The 22,210-nt window shown below is 39.2% G+C and overlaps 2 protein-coding genes across 2 annotated transcripts in view; one reads left to right on the top strand and one right to left on the bottom strand.

The window, feature by feature from the left end:
* The window catches only part of LOC107570326 (CD48 antigen-like), an 11,822-nt gene extending 3,860 nt beyond the window's left edge, over positions 1-7,962 (bottom strand). The window contains exons 1-2 of the mRNA XM_016256548.1: positions 7,752-7,962; positions 1,546-1,607 (exon numbers count right to left, since the gene is read on the bottom strand). Coding sequence (XP_016112034.1) covers positions 1,546-1,607; positions 7,752-7,962 — 273 coding nt within the window. The remainder of the gene's footprint in view (positions 1-1,545; positions 1,608-7,751) is intronic.
* Positions 7,963-8,231: 269 nt separating this feature from the next.
* LOC107570327 (uncharacterized) lies at positions 8,232-22,209 on the top strand. The gene is made up of 7 exons (XM_016256549.1): positions 8,232-8,256; positions 18,867-19,196; positions 19,757-20,083; positions 20,445-20,774; positions 21,221-21,289; positions 21,471-21,499; positions 22,114-22,209. The coding sequence occupies exons 1-7, from the start codon at positions 8,232-8,234 to the stop codon at positions 22,207-22,209; spliced, it is 1,206 nt and encodes a 401-aa protein (XP_016112035.1).
* The last annotated feature ends 1 nt before the right edge of the window (position 22,210 follows it).

Below are 22,210 nucleotides of genomic sequence, written 5' to 3' on the forward strand. Positions count from 1 at the left end.
AAATAAATCTTAACCAATGATTCCTAATTGCATCTACTTCCGGAAGGCCAAATAAAGTGCTTTTGCTTTCACACTGAAACACAGTGTCTCCCTGACATGGCTGCTGTTCCTGTAATCACGCCTTCTTTCTTTGCGTGCACATTTGGGCGGCATTATGCTAATATTTTAACATAGTGACGTAAACATGTGGGGGAATATGTGTTAGAACGTGCCGTTTTAGGTAGGCGTGGTTGACTCTTAACTTTTAAAATAAAAGTTGTAAAGAATATCTCTTTGGATTTGAGACTTTAGTCTTTGCAACTTTACAGATCTTCTTTATGCACCAAGAGCTTGTAACAATCCAAAGAGAAAGGAAAAATTGAAATCGCATCATATGACCCCTTTAAAATAACATTTTAGACATTACAGTAACACCAAAGATATGATACAGACAAAACAGTGACATCGTGGAAGAGAATGAATGTGAATGAAAAGATGAGGTATTATCCAGTATGAGATCTAACAGAAAAAATCCAGTAGATACAGTATTTGATCATCGCTTTTTGGGGACATTTTCATACACAGCGTCAGTCTTTGATTTCTGTAAGGAAACACAAAATCAATCAATCAATCAGGAACCTTGCTGATGTAACAGAACTACTTTATAATTGACTTAAGTAGGACTACTTGTAAAATCCTCAGAAGAACACAATTTTTCCATCAATTTTTGTTGATCTTGTACATTAAGATGATTTTTAATGTGCAACAACATATGCTAACATGGACCAGCATAAGGATATGACATCAAAAATCTTCATCACAAATTCTGAAGGTTTCTTACAACAGCAAAATGGCTTTGAATTATTTTCTTTCACACAAAAGCAACAGCAAAGATACTTGCTTGCAGCACGTCTACAAATCAACCAATGACTGCTAAAGCTGCATTTCACCTCAGATGATCATGAACCGCAGAGCAGCTGCAGCTCGTTGTCAAAGCACAGGTTAACAGCTTTGTGTTCTACTTTCTTTACAATGCAAATCTAAAACAGACTTTGTAAGGGATATTTCAGGATAAAAAAACCAATGTATTTATAGATAGAACTGTTTAGATATTTTTTTAAACAAACCACGATTTAAATGAGTAGGCCACAGATACATCAGGAGCTGTCTTTATAGCGGATTTACATGTAGGATACAATACATAACACCTAATTCATGATATATTCAAATAAATCACCTTACCGTCAGACAGCAGCAGGTCAAAAAATATAAACGGACTGTCCATAAACTAAAGATGCATAATGAGGCAATTACACAACTTCACTGATTATAATGGAAAAACTGCAACATGGAAAAACTTACACTGAGGAACAAAGTACACAGGCTTAGTGTAGATAGCACGAAAAAAAAAACTATCTTAAACTGTCCTTTTGATGTGCTTTCTACTGCAGGTAACGGTCAGGCCAATTGTCCACCCACGTCTGTTCACTGATCATCTGATGCTGCAAACTTCAATCAGATTGACTGCAACACATCTTTTTGCAACACAGTCATGAATGATCTTACCGTTTTTCGTGTTGTTGGTTTACACAAAGCTGAATCAGTTCTGTCTTCCTCTTGGGTCTGGGCTGCATTAACAAAAATACAGACATGTTAAAATGACAGTTGACAATGACAATGACAGTATCAAAATTTGTGTCTTAAAGATAAATATTCATGCAGCTTGTTCTCCTTACCTGTTTTTCTACATTTCCTGCAGATGCAGCAGATCACGACTGAAACTACAATTAACAGAGATCCAGCAGCAGAAGGAATCAGCACTATGTAAAATAAAGGTAAGCCCTGATCTGTAATTGACAAAGTGAAACATTAGTGTCAGTAAATCTGTCTGATCTACAAGAAACACTGAAATATCATCACTGTATAACTAAGAGATACTCTTAATCACATTAATATCAACACCAACATACCTGGGCATGGCTGACAGAGTTCAGTAATGTTGAGGTGTTGAGTCTGGTTGCTGATGGGATTGTTGAGCACACAGCTGTAGCTGTTTTTCTCCTGATATTCCACCTCCAGAGGTAGAGAGAGACTGATGCTGAGATCAGACCTGTTTCAACAGTAGCTACAGTAAACCTGTTTTGTGTAAAGTTGTATATAATTGTACAACTTATTTGCCCCGACTAATTATTTTGTGTTAATCAACATTGCCACAAATGTTAATTGAGTTTAAGTTTTAAATGTGTGAAGGACGCGACAAATGATCTCTACCTACCATAGACAGAAACACTAAATGTTTTTGATGTCAGTTTTGCTCCATTTATCTCTAGCTCATAGTCTCCAGCATGTTCAGTTGTGATGTCTGTGATGGTCAGAGATCCAGTTTGATTGTCCAGTTTCAGTCTGTCTCTGAATCTCTCATCAGGAACATCAAATGTTGAGAAGATTAGTTTCTCAATGCTGATTTTAACTATGAGAGACTTTTCAGCGCCAAATTTCCACAGTATGTCATCGTCGTATTGTATTTTAGTTACACCAGTCTGTAAAGTGACAGAATCTCCCTCCATAACTGACACTGACTTTATTTTACTTGTTTCAGCGCCAAATATACCTGAAGAACATACAAGAACAGATTAAGACTTCTGTTGGTTTACTGAAATCAGCTGTAGTTTGAAATTAAACATTATTTGCTTTTTGAATAATTAAGTTTTCTTTTGTTGTTGTTCAGTTACTCCAGAATTCTTTTTCTTTCTTTTTTTTTTTTGAGATGGCTATTTGTGTTTCTATGTCCAGTAACAATCCTTGAAATTACTATATATATATATAAAAATAAATAAACTGAAAAGCACCTCACTTTCTGAGCCTACTGAGTTTATTCATCATATAAATGTGCCTTTACTCTTCCTGGCTTGTAACATTTATTTTATGTTTTCAGACCTGTAAATCACAATCCAAAGTAGATCTTAATATATTATCTTGCTTTGATCTATCTGACAGCAAATTAAAACTAACAGTAGCTTGTTACGCTATTCTAAATGATTAAGCTAGAAAAAATGCTTGTATAACTTACCAGTCAGACTCCACCAGCACAAACAGAACAAAATAAACATGTGAAACATTTTCTTCAGTTGTTCAGTGAAAAGTCTGAACTAAGAAGTCTATCTGCTGATAACAGTCAGACTGGTGTGAATCCTCCCACGACAGAGTTTGACACTCCTAGTTCTCATGATCTGAACGCATGTTATTTAGTTACATAAAAAATCTTCTTCTGGCTCTTATTAAGACTTTAATCTTATTTTTTTCTTTTCATATCCTTTAACATTAATAATATAGTTGTCTGATGTTATGTAATGTTAATTAAATATGTAAATGTAGAAGAACATTGTGTGAATCTTGTATAATTAAAATGTAGAAATTTACTTTTTATGACAATTTATTTGAATTATCTATGTATCGATGAGTGTATGTATGGAAAAACAAAACGGAAAAAAGTTAAAACAATCTGCAGTCTCTCATTGCCAGTCTTACTGAGGTGTGACACAAGCAGCTCATCTTCTGAGTCAAACTGAAACCTGCTGTGGTCGGTTTTCTTCAGAAACGTGGTTTGATCTGTAGGGTGGACAAACATCTTGTATGTGGCCATTTGTTTAATGTGTGTTTAGCTTGTAGGTGAAGGGCTTCTTCCTGTCCTGTTGTTATGAACCTGCTGTAATATAGCATTTAAATGTATTCAGATAATGTCCATAACCAAAATAATGAAAAGCCTAATTATACTGTACAGTACATATATTAATGTAAGAAATATAATAGGCTACAACATTCAGAATTACATTTTAGAAGAACACTGTGATTTGCTAATAAACAATTATATACTTAGACCTTTTTTTACAATTATAGACTTAGACCTTTTTTTATAATTATAGCACTTTTCAAAAATAAGCTTTTTTTTGTAATGCAGATTAAAGACGCGCTGTAGAGCATAGGGATCCTCCCAATTTACGCTTTTACGTAAACGCGTTGCAGTGCTTTCACTTTCACTCACGAAAGGCCGTCCTGTTTAATGAAAAGCAACATGGCACTTTACAAAAATCGGCATTTTTTCGAAAACCTGGTGAAAATGAAGCTTGTCTTTATTTCGCTTCTCGTATTGTTCTGGTGTTTACTCGACCATGGTAAGACATTTATATCTCTCTTCCGGTGTTCTTGTGCTAAACGCAAATTGCGGTTAAAAGGCCATGTTTTCAGTAAAAATAGCATTAAACATACGTATGCTTCGCGAGTCACAACAAAAGCTGTCAAATGTAATGCAAGGCCTGTTTACACCTCACTTCATGCGTTATTTTCTCTGATCGGATATCCGAGCGTGAAAAAAACCCGGTGAAAATGCTCTCTAAAACACTTTCGATACTGATTTAAATCCGATCGCTCAAACCACAGTTTGGGCCGCATTCCAGACGAAACTGGACACGAGAAAAATGCTGTTTGTTGAAACAATATATGCAAATTTCACTCCTCCCAAAATATTAAAATAAACGTGTGAGAGCGTTTTATAGGCTGTATGGCATGTTATAGTCAGATATGACAATGCAACAAGCATCTCCGCGGATCAGTAAGCCTGGTTTATAGGCCTACTGGCCGCGTCGCGCCATGGTCAGCGCATGAGAGCGCAAAGGTGCTCGCGACGAAAATGACGTCATCGTGGGGTGTGCGGCCGTGCGCGTTATCTCTTCTCCAAACTGACACGCAAACTGCCACAAATGAAACTGAAAGTAAGTCGCAGACACTCTGAGACTAACCCAGGGGCGTAGCCATCATTTCAGAAGTGAGGGGGACAGAAATGTTATATATATATATAAAAAAATAAATAACATATATAAATATTTATAAAGAAGTCTCTTCTGCTCACCAAGCCTGCATTTATTTGATCCAAAGTACAGGAAAAGCAGTAATGTTGTGAAATATTCTTACTATTTAAAAAAACTTTCTATTTGAATATATTTTAAAATGATTGCTGTGATCAAAGCTGAATTTTCAGCATCATTACTCCAGTCTTCAGTGTCACATCCTTCAGAAATCACTGAAGGATTAGCACGACGTTAGCACGACGTGATTGGATTGTTCCCATATGCGTCTAGCAAGACGCAGTACTCGTTCCCGTATCTCAGGGATTGTGCTAATGTAGTGGAACGACTTAAAGTATAACTTCCATAAGCAACCAATGCTTATAGAGAAGTCAACAATAACCCAAGGATAAAACGGGCTGAGCTTTCTAGGTCTCACCTGGCCTGGTTAATCGTTCCAGAGTATACCCGTAACTTCGACACCCAGGGGTTGAAAGCTAACAGGTGAACAATGCCAGAGAACTTGGGCGCGGTACGGCCAAGGGCTCTCTGTCATGTCCGTTTACGCAGCATGTGCCATTTCAAGCGGAAAGGACCCTGGCCTGTAAGGCCAGGACTTCCAGGTTATAAAACCTCGCAAATGTGGATGGCGAGGCCCAGCCGGCCGCCTCACAAATATCCGCAATGGACACACCACTGGACCATGCCCACGACGAGGCGATGCCTCTAGTCGAGTGGGCCCGTACTCCAATGGGGCATTGGAGGCCCAAGGAAGAGTATGCTAGAGAGATGGCATCTACTATCCATCTAGAAAGTCTTTGCTTCGTAACCGGAAACCCTTTGGTGCGGTTACCGAAGCTGACAAAGAGTTGATCCGATCGCCTATAGGGAGCGGAACGCTCAATATAGATTCTAAACGCTCTGACGGGGCAGAGCAGAGATAGCTCTCTGTCCTCTTCAGTTGGAGGAAGCGCGGAGAGCGTAATGACCTGTGCTCTGAACGGAGTGGAGAGCACTTTAGGTACATAACCATGCCTCAGTTTCAGGACGACTTTAGAGTCATTAGGCCCGAATTCCAGGCAGGCAGGGCTAATTGAGAGTGCCTGCAGGTCCCCTATTCGCTTTACTGATGCCAGTGCTAGAAGCAGAGCAGCCTTCAGCGATAGCGACCTAATGTTGGCGTACTGTAGTTGCTCGAAAGCGGGGCCCATCAGGGCCCTCAGCACAGTGGGCAGGTCCCATGAAGGGACGGTAGGGGGACGAGGCAGATTCAGCCTCCTTGCACCCTTCAGGAAGCAGATGACTGCGCTATTTCTGCCCACCGATTGACCCTCAATAGGGATATGAAAGGCCGCTATAGCCGCCACATAGACTTTGTGTGTGGATGGGGAGCGACCCTTTTCCAGCAGCTCTTGTAGAAATGACAGCACCTCTGCTAATTCGGAAGTGAGAGGATTTAAACACCAGGCGGAGAAAAAAGACCACTTTAAGGCATAGAGACGTCTCGTAAACGGAGCACTAGCCTCTGAAATTGTGTTTAAGAATCGCTCTGGGAGGCACAAAGGCTCCCGTTGAGCGGTCAGAGGTGCAGGGCCCATAGGTCGGGCCGAGGATGCCATAATGTCCTGTTCGCTTGAGAGAGGAGATTCCGTCTCAGTGGAACAGGCCAAGGGTCCACTATCAGTAGCTGAGTCAGCTCTGATAGCCACAGCTGGCAGTGAGAGTTGTCTTCTGAGGCGAAGAGGTCTACCTCGGCCTCGCCAAAGATTTCCCAGATCTTCTGAACCGTTTGTTGATGGAGTGTCCACTCCCCTGAGGGGACATTGCTCCTTGATAACATGTCCGCTCCCCGGTTCAGTTTGCCCGGTATATGCGCTGCCTTTAGCGAGCGTAGGTTGGGTTGAGCCCACTCTAAGAAGCGCTCCACCAGCATGAAGAGGCGCTTTGAAGAGAGGCCTCCCTGGTGATTTATGTAGGACACAACCGACATGTTGTCCGATCAGATTAGCACACAGTGCCCTTTCAGGACTGGCAGGAAGAACTGACAGGCTCGACATACTGCTAGCATTTCCAGGCAGTTGATGTGGAAGCCTTTTTCCGCCTTCGACCAGTGGCCGAAGGTCGGTATGCCCTTGCACAGCGCCTCCCAACCTGAGTTGGAGGTGTCTGTCGTGACAACTGTCCTTCTGTGAACCATCCCCATGGCCACGCCCTGTTCCATCCAGGGGGAGTTCTTTCAGGGGGTCAGGGCCGATACACAGGCCTGACTCACACTGATATGCTGATATGCTGTGACGCCACGCATGGGATGGAACCCGTGGTTTCAACCAGCGCTGAAGGGGGCGCATACGCAGCAGACCCAACTGTAACACTGGAGATGCTGCTGCCATGAGGTCCAGCATCTTTTGAAACGCTTTGAGAGGGCCGATCTTGAAGGAGGTCGCCAGCCTCCGTATGGCCAGAGCTCGTTCTGGCGTGACTACAGCTTTCATTTGGGCTGAGTCGAAGATTGTTCCCAGGAACGAGATTTGCTGGCTGGGAAGCAATGAGCTCTTGGCAAAATTGACCCTGAGTCCCAGGCACTCCAGGTGGCTGAGGAGGAGGGTCCTGTGAGATATTAATTCTGTAAAAGTGTGGGGGGCCAGGGACAGCCTGAAGGGAAGGACTGTATATTGATAAGCCACACCCTCGAAGGCGAATCTCAAGAATTTCCTGTGATGAGGGACTATCTGGATGTCAAAGTATGCATCCTTCAGGTCCAGGGAAAAGAACCAGTCTCTCGAGCGAATTTGCGCGAGGATCTGTTTCAGTGTAATCATCCTGAACGACCTCTTCATGAGGGCGCGATTCAGGTGTCTGAGATCGAGGATGGGCCGGAGGCCACCATCTCTTTGGGGACGAGGAAGTAACGGCTGTAAAGGCCTGACTCGCTCTGGGCTGGAGGAACCTTTTCGCGTCCTTCATCTCCGTCAGCGTCGAGCACCACAAGGCTGGCCATTGATCTCCCAATCGCCTGGGCGGTGGTTTTGGTGGCGCGTAGAGCCAGGTCCGTCGTGCTCCTCAGATCCCTGAGGATAGCAGGGTCCAGGCCAGACTCGGAGGATGTGAGGATTTTGGCCTGGAAGACCTGGAGGACCACCATAGAATGAAGCGCCGAAGCCGCCTGTCCAGCTGAGGTGTAGGCGCGTCCAGCGAGAGCTGAAGTGGTCCTATATGGCTTAGACGGGTGAGCGGCCTTCACTCTCCAGCCGATGGCCGTGGGCGGGCAGAGATGCGCGGCCACTGACTCATCTAGGGGAGGTGGCTTACCGTACCCTTTTTCTTCAGCGCCGTTGATGAAGTGAGGGTGGATGAAGAGGCAGTATGGAGGCGGGCAGAGTAGGGAGCGCGCCACAATCTGGTGAGCTCGTCATGGACCTCCGGGAAAAACGGAGAAGTACGCTAACGAGGGGCCTGGCGGTGCCCTTGCGGGAACCATTCATCCAGACGGCTGCAAGAGGGCTCTTCTGGCGGGGACCACTCTAAACCCAGCTCTTCGACCGCCTTGGAGAGGATATGGAGAAGCTCGGTATCCGTCCCGTCTTTGGTGGCACTGGGCGCGGATGATGGCGAGGGGGTGGGGTCATTCTCCGAGCCCAACAGCTCCTCTGCATCTGACGCTGCTAATGACATGCTGTCATCGAGCAGCTCGTCCCCACTTCCCCCGAATGAGATCAGGTCGCTCGCACCAGCAGGGGGACGCTGATCAGTCCGGGAGAAAAGGACGGGGGAATACTCTCTCTGCGGCGAGAGCGAGGCACGCGGGGTTCGTTTTTAAGCTCTGCACGAACCAGTGGTCGTGCAGTTTCACTGCGTGAATGAAATAGGCTTCAGTTCAGGAGAAAAAATGCTTTTTTCCCATATGTGTCTAGCAAGACGCAGTACTAGTGAAGTATCGAAAGGGAACAGTTATTTGAAATAGCCTAGTAAAAATATTTCAAAATGTTACTGTTTTGCTGTACTTTGGATCAAATAAATGCAGGCTTGGTGAACAGAAGAGACTTCTTTAAAAAACATTAAAAATCTTACTGTTCAAAAACTTTTCACTGGTAGTGTATAGTCAACTTTAATTTTTCTATCATTTCTAGCTTTTAATTGGCTTAGAAATCAGATAACTGCTGGACAATAACCAATAATAATGATTTGTTTATGTACTACAAACAATTTTTATCACATAATAAATGCTATGTCAGTTAGCACTGTGTTGTTCATATACTTTATTTATTACCTGGAGATGACTTGACAAACACAAATAAACCATATTGTCGCAATCATATGTTTAATGTCTTCATGTTTCCAAACGTTTCTGTTTTTCTGAAAACAACTGTTTTCATACAGCAATAGCTGGACACTTTTGTCCATAATATTAGGAATTTCCTCATACGACTTTCTGCGTGAGCGCACCCGCCGGCTACGAGTATGAATGAAACATACACTGCACGGAATGTTTAGCGCTCTGTGATGTTCATCTCGCCTTATTCTGGGTTCGAATAAAACATCAGATCATGCACAGACTATCATGTCTCTTTGAATTTAAATCTATATTTATTCACACCGGCTCTTGAAAACCTCTATGCGAACACACTTGCCCGAAAGAGTGCGGGGGATGAATTTACATGATATTAAAAGTGGGGGGGACACGTCCCCCAAGTAATCTACGCCCCTGGACTAACCTATCTTTCTAGTGCGGATACCGCTCTTTCCCTCTCTCTTGTCGCAGTCTTTGATCTTGAAATTAGCTGATAAAGAATAAAATGCAGATATTATCTGCTTTGTTGACATGAACTTATAGCGCAAATATGTGCATATAGTGCAAATCTTTGCATATAGATTTATGTGTCCAAGTGTAAATGGAAACGTTTTAACAAATCAGATAGATATCCGATCAGAAGTGACCAGGTGTAAATAGGCCCATAGATAGGCAGCACGTTTTGATGGAAATAAATTAATTTATCATAATTAATGCTGCCTTGGCATGCTATCGGAAATTTCATATTTTCCACTTATGAAGTCGTGATTACAAGTTTGTCGCATTCAAGTGCTTTGTTGTCAGAAAGAATAAAATGTTATGTAGCATCCCATTGGTTGACAATCATATAAACATTGCTGAGCAAGATAAAAATCTTGCTGACAATTCTGGAATTTCAGTCAAATTCATGCTTATTTCACTGTTTATAAAGCATAATATGCTTCAAATGATTGTTCATATATAGCCTATAAATACACTACTTTAGCAACAAGACAAAGTTATGTAGTTGTTGTGAGAATAGGGCTGTGTTACAGTCAATTTTATTCCCCCTTTACTCGCAAACTTCCCTCCGTCTCGTTTACTCGTATGTATGTCATTGATTACGTTGCATGAATGCCCACTACTGGCAGAACCCTTGCAATGTCCTCAAATGGAACGTCCTAAGCCCTTGAACACTTAGAATCTGCTATGGAGTTGGTTTATTGTTAACATTTTTTTTTTCCTTTTACAAATTTGTTTAGTTCAACATTCTATATGTATATTGGTATGATTGGGCTGTTATAAATGTAATATATGATGACATCATAATCGTGTTGCATTGTGGTCTATGAAGTGACCTGAAGTGTGCATATGAAGCAGACTTGCTCCCTCGGTCAAAATTGAGGGGTCGAGGGTCTGTCAATATAACCTTCCCTTGTCCACTTGATGAAGTGGAACGCACTTCAAAATGGCGGTGGGAATTCCCCCAAGGGGAAGTGCTTAGGGAAGTTCACAAGTGTGTGTCTGTAAGTGGAGTTGAATGCAAGCCTAGCATTGACGGCAGCAATGGTTGTCCCCTCCACCATGTTTAAAGTTTATGGTCCGCCCATCTCGGTAACTCTGGTATCAAAATTATTTCTGAATTTCCCAGTAGTATATAAGACTTGAGAGGAGTTCATGTACATATTTATGATAGTTACAATAGCACATGAAAGCAGCATTAGATTGTTCGGTGGTCAGAGGTTTGGTGATTCTGAATGGATCCGGATAGCAGTAAAGGCAGGAGGTTTAGTAGTATTTGGCGTCTCCCTGTGGTCCGGTTTGGTATCACAGCTTGACTTGTGCAAAATTGTATTGAAAACTTTTATCTAATTATTGATTGATTGATTGATTGTGGCACTATCCATACATCGAAAATTATTAAAAAGTACTTATTTATATTAATAAATAAACAAATAAACAAATAAATAAAGGTGGGGTCTATGGGGTGAGTACTGGCACTTCGTTTTTTCCACTTTAAGCACTGGCCTCAATGTATCGCAACTCATTGATTTTATAATGTAATGGCACAGTCACGATGTAGGAAGATTTGCATAACGCCGACCAAATGTTCACGCAAAGAAAGAAGGCGTAACTTTGATTCTCACTGTTGCCACCGCCGCCATGTTGTGGAGACGCTGTGTGTTTCGATGTGAAAGCGAAACTAATTTGTTTGGCCTTCCAAAAGAGGACACAACTAGAAATCAGTGGTTAAGTTGTATTTACAACACTGTTCCAGAACAGTTCAACCCAAGTATTCAGATGTGTGCAGCGCATTTTACGGAGGACGAGGACTGTTTTCCGGAAGAGTAGCCTACAATGCCAGTGTGTGTTTCTATAAAGTGGGGCAATTCCAACTTTGCAAGGACAGTCTGGCACTTCTGACTCACAGTCTGTAAGTACGTTTACATATTTAAAGGATTTGCCACTGATGATTCAAATGCGAGTTTTGAGCAGTGTAGAGAAGCGCTTGTTGTTTGTCGTTTCTCCGATCACAAATGCACACATGCATTTTGGTTTTTTATGTTCCCGTGCCCCAGGATTGCACCAGGTTGGAGATAGATAAACATTCCCACAGGCCCTAAAGGGGAACACACCTCCTCAGCAGAACACAATTCTACAAAAGTTTTCAATATTTCTCATAATATAAGTGACTACTGTGAAATTGAAACCAATTTACCAATCGCACAAATACCTTTAAAATTACACTAAACATGAAGGGGAAAAACAACAGGTTCACAATATACAGGTACATCTCAAAAAATTAGAATATCAATTAAAAAGGTCAATATTTTTGTCACTCATTTCAGAAAGTGAAACCCATATATTATATAGATTCATTACACATAAAGTGAAATTTTTTTTAAGCCTTTATTTCTTGAAATTTTGATGATTATGGCTTACAGATAATGAAAACCCTCTGTGCCTCTCCCCTCTTCCTCCAGACTCTGGGACATTGATTTCCAAATTAAATGCAAAATTTACTTTAATCTGAAGAGAGGACTTTGGACCACTGAGCAACAGTCCACTCCTTGTGAAGCGCCCTCAAATTCTTGCTGGTGCACCTTTTCCTACCACACTTTTTCCTTCCACTCAAATTTCTATGAATATGCTTGGATACAGCACTCTGTGAACAACCAGCTTCTTTAGCAATGAAATTTTGTGGCTTACCCTCCTTGTGGAGGGTGTCAATGACTTCTGTCAAGTCAGCAGTCTTCCCCATGATTGTGTAGCCTACTAACCCAGACTGAGAGACCATTTAAAGGCTCAGGAAACCTTTGCAGGTGTTTTGAGGTAATTAGTTGATTAGGGTGTGACACCATGACTTTCCAATATTGAACTTTTTCACAATATTCAAATTTTCTGAGACACTGAATTTTGGGTTTTCATTATCTGTAAGCCATAACCATCAACATTTCAAGAAATAAAGGCTTGAAATATTTCACTCTATGTGTAATGAATCTACATAATATATGGGTTTTAATTTCTGAAATGAGTGACACAAAATATTGACCTTTTTCATGATATTCTAATTTTTTTAGATGTACCTGTATATGATATGTGGAATATGCATATTCTTAATGAACTTTGAGTGAAATCTTTTGGGGGAAAAGAGGGAGAGGCAGAGAGGGCAGGGGGAGAAGGGGGTCGTAAATGAGCGAGGAGAGGTATGTTATTTGCTTTCTTTGAAGATTTATTCTCCATATAAGTTTTAATGTTTTATTGCATAGTGTCTGTTTTGTGTGAGTTCCTGAGTATTGGCTTCATGAAGAGTTAATTTCATAAGGAAATAATTTCACTCCTTTCATACATAAGACTTGGACTTCTTATTTATTGTTGAAACATGGCTAAATACTGTTGACCTCACCCCTATTATGGAAGTAACTCCAGCTGCTTGTGACTTTTTTAGCTCTCCCAGAAACTCTGGTCGGGGTGGTGGCCTTGTCATTATTTTTAACAAATATTTAAAGGCGCTTATTGCCTTCTATCAGTTTTGAAGCCCAAGTGAGGATGTTGGACTATAAGAAACCGGTGCTGTGTGTAAATGTTTATGGTGCATTTAAATACCACAAAGCTTTCAGTGAAGAATTTTCTGATTTTTTATCTCATTTTGTAGTATTGTCTGATTCAATTTTAACCATTGGAGATTTCGTTATACATGTTTGCTGCCCAGGAAAACCCATGGTAGCTGAGTTCTTAGAAATGTTGGACTATTTTAACTTGACTCAATCTGTTAGGAGTAACACCCATGAACCATTCTCTTGACCTTGTTCTGTCATTAGGAATTTTTTTATTTTCACAGATTTGTGATCTTAATATCATGTCACATAGTTTTTCTGGCCATTGTAAGGTAGTATTTAATGTGAATATCCCAAGTGTATGTCCATCTGCTCCTCTGTCTATGGCATATTCCCATACAGTTACCCCACTTACAGCATCAGAATTTTAAAATGCTTTTATTGCCTCTTCACAAATCCCATGTATCGAGTCTGCGTCCCCTTTTGCTGATCCAGACTAGTTTATTACAATGTTTAATTAGGTTTGTATGAATATTATGTAATCCATTGCTCAATTAAAAATCAAGGAAAGAAGAACCAAAATACATCCTTGGCTAAATGAACAGACTCGTGCTGTTAGACTGGAATGTAGAAGATCAAAAAGGATGTGGAGGAAAGATAGGTTGCATGTTTCCTTACAGTTGCTAAGTGATAGTCTGAAAAAATACCAAAAGGCTGTAAAATGTTACAGAGCAAGTTAAGGGGCAGTTACACTGCACTTTTCATTCCATTGACTTCCATTTATATGCATGCGAATGCGTCAGACCGAAAATGCAAGCTCATGCGAATAATTTCGCTGCGTTCCAAAGTTCAAGCTCGGTGAACTCTGACCTGCGAATTCGCATCACGTGAAGACGTGTGACCAGTAGAAGATCGATAAGTCACTGCGTGACCTCTCTGTACAGAAATTCAAAAATGGAGGAAGCGCTAATTTTAGCCATATTTTATATAATCCTATTTTATATAATCAAAATAGCGTCCTATTTTATATAATCAATTTTTTTTTAAATGTATAAAAATCAAATAAAAAAATAAGCTGCATGGTTTGCGGTGTCAATGGAAACAGGAACAGACGGTACATTTGAATGCGAACACATTTGATAATTTTTTATTGCTTAGTGTATATATATATATATATATATATATATATATATATACAGTATATATATATAGAGAGAGAGAGAGAGAGAGAGTACAATATAATTACTATACACAAGTGTATTATTATTAAATTACTTAATGTTGTTCGTTATTTTATAATTCATTCACTCATTTTTAAATTAATTTTGCACACCACAGGAACTTATAAAATTACCTATATAAAGGGAAAAACCTACATCACTTAAAGCACAGTACTTAAAAATGTAATATATTTATAGTATATATATATATACTATAAATTTTGTATGAATATTATACCAGCAGTCTATTGATAACAGCAAAAAGCTCACGTGGTGGGTTATTAGCAATCATATAGAACAAGTAAAGGGGCAGTCACACTAGACTTCGAACGTGTAACATTTTTTCAGACGCCGCTGCGAATATGGGAGGGATCCTATTACCTGTGGGGCCCCACAAGGGTCCATTTTGGGTCTAGTCCTTTTTTCTTTGTACATGCTCCCGTTGGGAATGATCTTTAAGAAGTATGGTATTTGCGGATGACACAAGTCTGTATGCTGTATGTACAGTCAAACCAAAATTTATTCAGACACCTTGAACATTTCATTAATTAATACAGTTTATTCGCTATAGTTTAAAAAAATGGTAATAAAATATGACAGAGCCGAAAGTAATCCCTGTGGCGATCCTCATCCAGCCGAAGCTCCTGAATTAAGGAATGGAACTCTCCCCGCTCATTCCGAGTCCGTAGAATAGGTTGAACCCACAGCCTTCTCCTTTTCAGAAGCTTTCGACGCCGTCGCAAAACAGTACAAGCACATCGGAATCCATGTTGTGACAACTGAAGGGAAACCTTGGCGTGTGATGTCATATCCTGCTCCCGCCCATATTCGCAGCGGCGTCTGAAAAAATGTTGCACGTTCAAAGTCTAGTGTGACTGCCCCTTTACTTGTTCTATATGATTGCTAATAACCCACCACGTGAGCTTTTTGCTGTTATTAATAGACTGCTGTGTCCGCGTATATAAATCCTGGCTTTACCTCATCTTAGACGAAGTGCGATTTGTTTTTGAAGTATGTTGTTGAGAAAATAAATGGAATCTGAGCAAATTTTGTATCTATGACTGCTAACCCGTTGTCAACAGATATAACTGGAATGTATTCTTTAAGTAAGTTTGAACTTTGAACTCACTCTCTAACATTAGAGATGCCGTGCTCCACTTAAAGCGATCATTCTGCCCCAGTGATGCAGTTTAGCTTTGCATTCTTAAGGAAGGTGTCGATATTGTCAGTCCAAGTATTTTATCTATTATTAATAGTAGTAGCCAGAATGGCACTGTACCTCTTTGCCTTAAACAAGCTATTGTTGAACCCTGAGATGCCGGTAATCATGCAGCATTCATTTTATTGGATCTCTCAGCAGCCTTTGACACCACTGATCACCGGATTCTTCTGTCTCATTTAAAACAACTTGTTGGCATTCAGGGGACTGTTTTAAAATTATTTGCCTCTTATTTGAATTGTAGATCCTTTTCAGTGAAGATTGGTAACTATTTTTCTGCTTCAGCACCTACTACCTGTGGGGCCCCACAAGGGTCCATTTTGGGTCTAGTCCTTTTTTCTTTGTACATGCTCCCGTTGGGAATGATCTTTAAGAAGTATGGTATTTGCGGATGACACAAGTCCCCAGCCAACATTTGTGTGTGGGGCCCATGTGGGTTTGACATGGGCTGAAAAAGTGGGCCCAAAATGGGATTGTCCGCGGGTTCCATAATGGCCCAATGTCAATTGCCCACATGGATTTCATGTGGGATTGTACTTGACAACAGGTGGGCCCCAACTGGGCAACATGCGCAAGACCCATCTTGGCCCCAGCTTTATTTTTTATGTGGGTACTACAAGGTTACTACATGGGCTGAAATATGGGTTGTAAGTGGGTTTGTCCACGGGTTCCATGTTGGCCCCTAGACCCAGTAGTAAGGATACTAATGCTACAGTCCTCAAGTGTTTCGAGGAAGTAAAGCTGTGGATGGCTGAAAACCTTGTTCAATTGAATGAAAACAAAACAGAAATTATTGTCTTTGGTCGCACAGTTTGTAGCCAGATAGTAAATGACAACTTAGGCCCATGGAAGGGGTACATGCAGGATCAAGTAAAGAATTTGGGAGTCATTTTTTATTATTTTTTTTAATTTGATCGACAGATGAAGATGGTGGTTCATAATTGTTTCTTCTATTTAACCCTTGTGTGGTGTTCATATTTTTGTTACTCAGCCAGTGTCCGTGGGTCTGGTGGACCCGCTGCAGTTTTGGGTTTTTAATTCAACACAATCAAAAATGATATGTTAAAATACTCAACAGATGTTTACTTCATCCCAATTACAAGCAATATAAACAGCATATATGGTAAAAATTTGCCCTTTACCTTTGTTAGATCACATTTATGAATTACAGTGCTACAACCTTGTGCGGGAATGACAGGGGCAGAAACACAAAAATCACAGTTACACTCACACTCTTACAGACGTATTATAGTGCTCTTTACGTAGGTTCTTGCCAAACATGTGTTGCTCGCTTGCAGCTAGTACAAAATACTGCTGCAAGGATGTTAATGAATGCTAGAAAAGCTGATCATGTTACTCCCTCGTTAGCTTCTTTAGGATGGCTACCAGTACAATTTAGAATGCATTATACTATTTTGATATATGTTTTTAAAGCACTAAATGGAATGGCGCCAGAATAGCTGAGCTACAGTCCAAGCGGAATACTAAGATCATCGAACAAGTTTCCTCTAACAATGCCCCGAGCGTGATCATGCTTTCTCTATCGCTGGCCCAAGGCTGTGGGACTATCTTGGAACTTCAATAAATTCTTAGTGGATGAGTAATTGTATAAAAACTGTTTTATCTGAGAAGTAAAATGTAATGTAAAACTGAACACACATCACAGCAACGCAGTGGGGCGCTATGCTTAGGCAAGGTATATCATGTGGAAGGATAAAATGAGTAATGGTTTTAAAAATAAAAAAACAGGAAAGCTTTTTCTTTATAGTTGAACTTCAATGACGTGTTTTGCTAGTTATGTGTTTATAGTTAAATTGACATTTGAATAAAATGTATGCATTGAAATTAATGTGTTTGACATAAACAAATGAAGAATGTGACGCTGGCTACGGCTTGCAATCTAAGCCCAGATAAGGCTCCTGATACTCCTAAAGACTCCTAAAATGTCAAAAAAAATATCGGAAAGGTCCCTGTAAATGTTAAAATAAATCTAAAAATAAATGTTGTATGAACTGATCAAATCTGCCTTGAACGTAACATAGGCTTTGGGAGAAAGCTTCTTCCAAACGAATAATAATCTAAATTGAAATGTTGTCTATGCGAGAGATATAAACAGCAGGACTAAAAACAATATTTGTTTAAAAAACACTTGTATCTTATTGTGGCAGAAAGTACAAACCCGATTCCAAAAAAGTTGGGGCACTGTACAAATTGTTAATTATGCGAATTGTAGCTAAATTTTTGCAAAGTATGAAATAATGTTTAATGGGTGATATTTAACTATTTAAAATTCATAATATTATGTGGAATGTTTGTTATGTAGTTGAATATGAAAACACTTGGTTATGTGTGTATACAGAATACATAAGGTTCGTACATTTACATACACCTTTAATTTTGACAAAACAAGTGGCATCATATTGTGACTATGATTTAGAGATTCATTTTATTTTACACTGATGGCACTTGAGGGGCTCAAACTATTACAAAATATGAAAACATTCACTGCACTTCATTGTGTTTTGTTTTAGGGTTGAAGTGAATGTCCATAACATTAATGGATTTTTTTTACATTGCATGTTTAACAAAAAATAAATTAACTACAATTTACTTTGATCATCCATTTCAAAAAGGCTCTTATTGCATTATGTTTATTTTATGTGCATCAGATTCAGTGCATGTCTTCACCTTCCATAAGGATGACTGAATGACTCATACAACATGAGTCATTCAGTCATCCTCAGTGTGAAAAGATGGATCTGAAAATCAATCAGTAAGTGCTGGAATGGGTTTAAATATGCAGAAGATGCTGGACATTGGGTTTAAGTGCACATGATGAAAAAGTATCACAAAACAAGAGCATTAGACTTTTAGCTTTCATGGATCATCCAGGCAATGACACAGTATTATGAGAGAACATTTTTTGTAAATTAGGTTTTTGTCTAGGGGAGTATGTAAACATATGTTGCTTAAAATATCTGATTCAGGGCAGTACTAAATAAAAACAAGAAATGTTTATGATTCCACTAATTTGGTTAAAATTGTTAACATTGTACGTTAGAATGTGACTTGTATAATGTATATTAAGTTGTATGAGTTCATCTATGATATTCATGTATGTTTGAATGTGTAGATGATGTTCTTCTGCCTTTTGTTTGCATTGTTATTAATCCAGACATATTTCTCTAACCACAATCTTTATTTTCTGTTTTAAAAAATCACAGAACTTTCCTGCTGTATCATTTTGTTTTGTTCATAATTAACTGTTCATTTCTTCTCCAGGTGCATCTGGTGTTTGTTTAAATGAAGTGTTTGTGATAGATGGAAATTCAGTCACACTAAACACTGGTGTTACAACAAACCAACAACAAAAGATGAAATGGTACTTTAAAGCCATTTGCATAGCTCAAATCAATGGAGATAAGAGTATGATTTGTAAAGATGATCAGTGTAATAACAGTACTGAGATATTCAGAGACAGACTAGGTGTGGACTGTCAGACTGGATCTTTAACCATCACAAACACCAGAACCACAGACTCTGGACTTTATCATCTACATATCATCAGCAGCAACAGTGACAGAGAAAAGACCTTCATTGTTGCCGTTCATGGTGAGTCATTATGTTTAAAAGCAAGTCTTGAACATTTAAATCAAATCATTAATTTGCTTATTGATATTTTTACAGTGATATTCAGATGTGTTTTACCTGTATACAAATTCATGTGCATTATGTATGTCTTCACACATTGAACTACAATTATAAAACAGATAGTTCCAGTCCTTGATTATGACTGGCTGAGCCCAATTGGAGCTGTTGTAAAATACAAATTTTATGAAACCTTGCCAGGTATATTTAGTAACTTTTATCAAATCATAAAGCCCTGTGAAGTTTTCTCATCTACATTCAGAGTTTGGCAATTGACATCTCAAACAAGCCTAATAGTATTCCCCTTAATGCAAGGGTTTTGAAGATCACCCATGAGACTCATATCTGTTTGTCTGATGAGTGAATGTGTAAATCAATGCTGTTCTTCTGCTCCTTGTTTGCATGTGTTACATTATGAATCCCAATATATTTCTCTACCTACAATCACAAAAGAAGAAAAAAATACACCTTCCTGTTGTATAATTATATATTTGGTTATATTTAACTGTTCATTTCTTCTTCAGGTGTGTCTGGTGCTGATACAAACGTGTCAGTGATGGAGGAAGATTCAGTCATTCTCTACACTGATGTTAAAACAGAGCAGCAAGACAGAATAAGATGGTACTTCAATGACATTCGCATTGCTCAAATCAATAGAGATCTCAGTAAGATCTGTACAGATGTCCAGTGTAATGAAGGTACTGAGCGATTCAGAGACAGACTGAAGCTGGATCATCAGACTGGATCTCTGACCATCATGAACATCACAAACACAGACACTGGACATTATGAACTACAGATGAGCAATGGAGACAGTGAGAGTGAAAATACCTTCACTGTTGCTTTATATGGTGAGTCAGTATGTTTAGAAGCAAACCTTTTCCTTTTAAATCAGATTGTTAAAAGTGTTTAGTGATATTTTTGTTGTGACATTAAGAGGTGTTTTTGCTGTTAAAGTGGAATTTGTTGTTTCAAATATAAATTACTGTGTGCATGTTGCTAACATATTTCATTATGTCATTTAAATAATAATGTTATTGTATAGTACTTTTACTGTACATCCAATATGACATGCCTGAGAAAACATCCCTTGTAATACATGTTACATTGACATCATCTTGCTTGTTCTGAATCAGATCTGAAGTAATTACGCTTTACATTGGATACTTTTTTACTCTTATTCAAGTAAGTACCCTTTCGTTTATGTTTCAGGTATTTCTGCTGCTGATCAAGATAAATTGAAGAGAAAGTCAGTTAAAGAGGGAGAATCTGTCACTGTAGATCCTGGTGAAATAAGAAAATCAAATAATTCAATGACATGGTATTTTAATGACATTCTCATCGCTGAAATCACTGGAGATCAGACTAAGATCTGTACAGATGATCAGTGTAAAGAGCGATTCAGAGACAGACTGAAGCTGGATCATCAGACTGGATCTCTGACCATCACAAACACCAGAACCACAGACTCTGGACTTTATAAACTAGAGATCAACAGCAGCAGATTCAACATCATTAGGAGCTTCAGTGTTACTGTGACTGGTGAGTATAATTTAGTCGTTCAGTGCATTTTTCCCTCAAGCAATTTTAAAACAGAGTTTACTATATTCAAATTGTTTTCATTATGGCCTGTTTGAAAAAGTGGACTTTGCTCATATGAAAATATAATTGAGGTAATATGTCACCTTCACATGAACATCAAAGTGACAGACAATTCACGTCACATTGAGTTTATTGTCACATTATGAATTTTACAGTTTTGAAGTCTATGATATAAGAATAAGAAAATTGCATAATACCAGCCATTTTTTTTTTTCTGTGATCATTGTTTTCTGTTAATGTCACAGTGCTGTGCTGCTGTTTTAACTGCTGTCCCTCAAAACCCCACCAGATTTATCAAATAAACCAGCTATTTATCAAATCAGTTGTTGATTATCAGTCGACCTCTAGTAATAATGACTGTCTATCTTTAACTGTTCCAGATTCAGGTCAGTCTACATCACTAGTACGTGCTGGTGCTGGTGGTGTTGCTGTTGTTCTGCTGGTTGCAGCTGCTGGTGTGATTTACTGTTGCTGCAGGAGATACACACATGCAAGAAAAAATGGCAAGTATTAGGCTACATACAGCTGATTGTACAAAATGTAAATATTGTTTAAAAATATTATTTAAAATATGTAAAAGTATGTATTTTTATTCTGATTGACCAAAGTAAGAATCTGTTGTTATTGTTCAAACAGATACCTGGAAGCAGCATAATGATTATCAGGTAAGATAATGTGACCTCTGAATCTGTCTGCAAAAATATTATAAATTGGCAACAGATTAAGATCTGTGAGAACTCCTAAGGCCCTAATGACATAATTTCAAACAAAATCAGGCCAAAAAGAAGTTGGTGTAGAGGGTTCAAAACAGCTCATCAAAGCAAACTTTCCAGCTCTGGCTGGTAAACACCATTGGTCCATGGTGATTAGGTAATAGGTAGGTGTGTCTATGAGGCTCCGTCTTCATTGAAGTGGAAATCTCCACCAAGTTATTTATTCTGTTCAGTTCGTCGAGATTAGATGTCCGTGAATAAAAATTTGAACACACTGGAGACCGGCTTTTGCTGTTAATGTATTTCAAACTTCTCTTTGCCTCTAAGCAAAGAACAAAATAAAACTTTGCTGTGAGTATGAGGGCCTTAGGTGGTGTATGTCTGTGTGTGGCTTTATTCAGAACTCATCACATAGAAACACAAATAATAATTGATTATAAAAGAGATCACTGCTCTTGTGCTGTTTCACATTTAGCAAACATCAAAAGGAGAAACATATTTTTGCGTTTCTGTAATCATCAATCCTGATTTGTTTTAACTTGTGTAAATCTGATGTTTTTTTTCAGGAAAATGATGTCCTAGAAAGAGTGTCCCATGATCAGACTGAGACTCCACAGTTGGATATTGTTAATATGTCTCTTAATCTGATTGACCTCAATTGAT

This window comes from Sinocyclocheilus grahami, unplaced genomic scaffold (assembly GCF_001515645.1).
Source record: "Sinocyclocheilus grahami isolate Dianchi unplaced genomic scaffold, SAMN03320097.WGS_v1.1 scaffold1441.1, whole genome shotgun sequence".
NCBI classification, from domain to species: domain Eukaryota; kingdom Metazoa; phylum Chordata; class Actinopteri; order Cypriniformes; family Cyprinidae; genus Sinocyclocheilus; species Sinocyclocheilus grahami.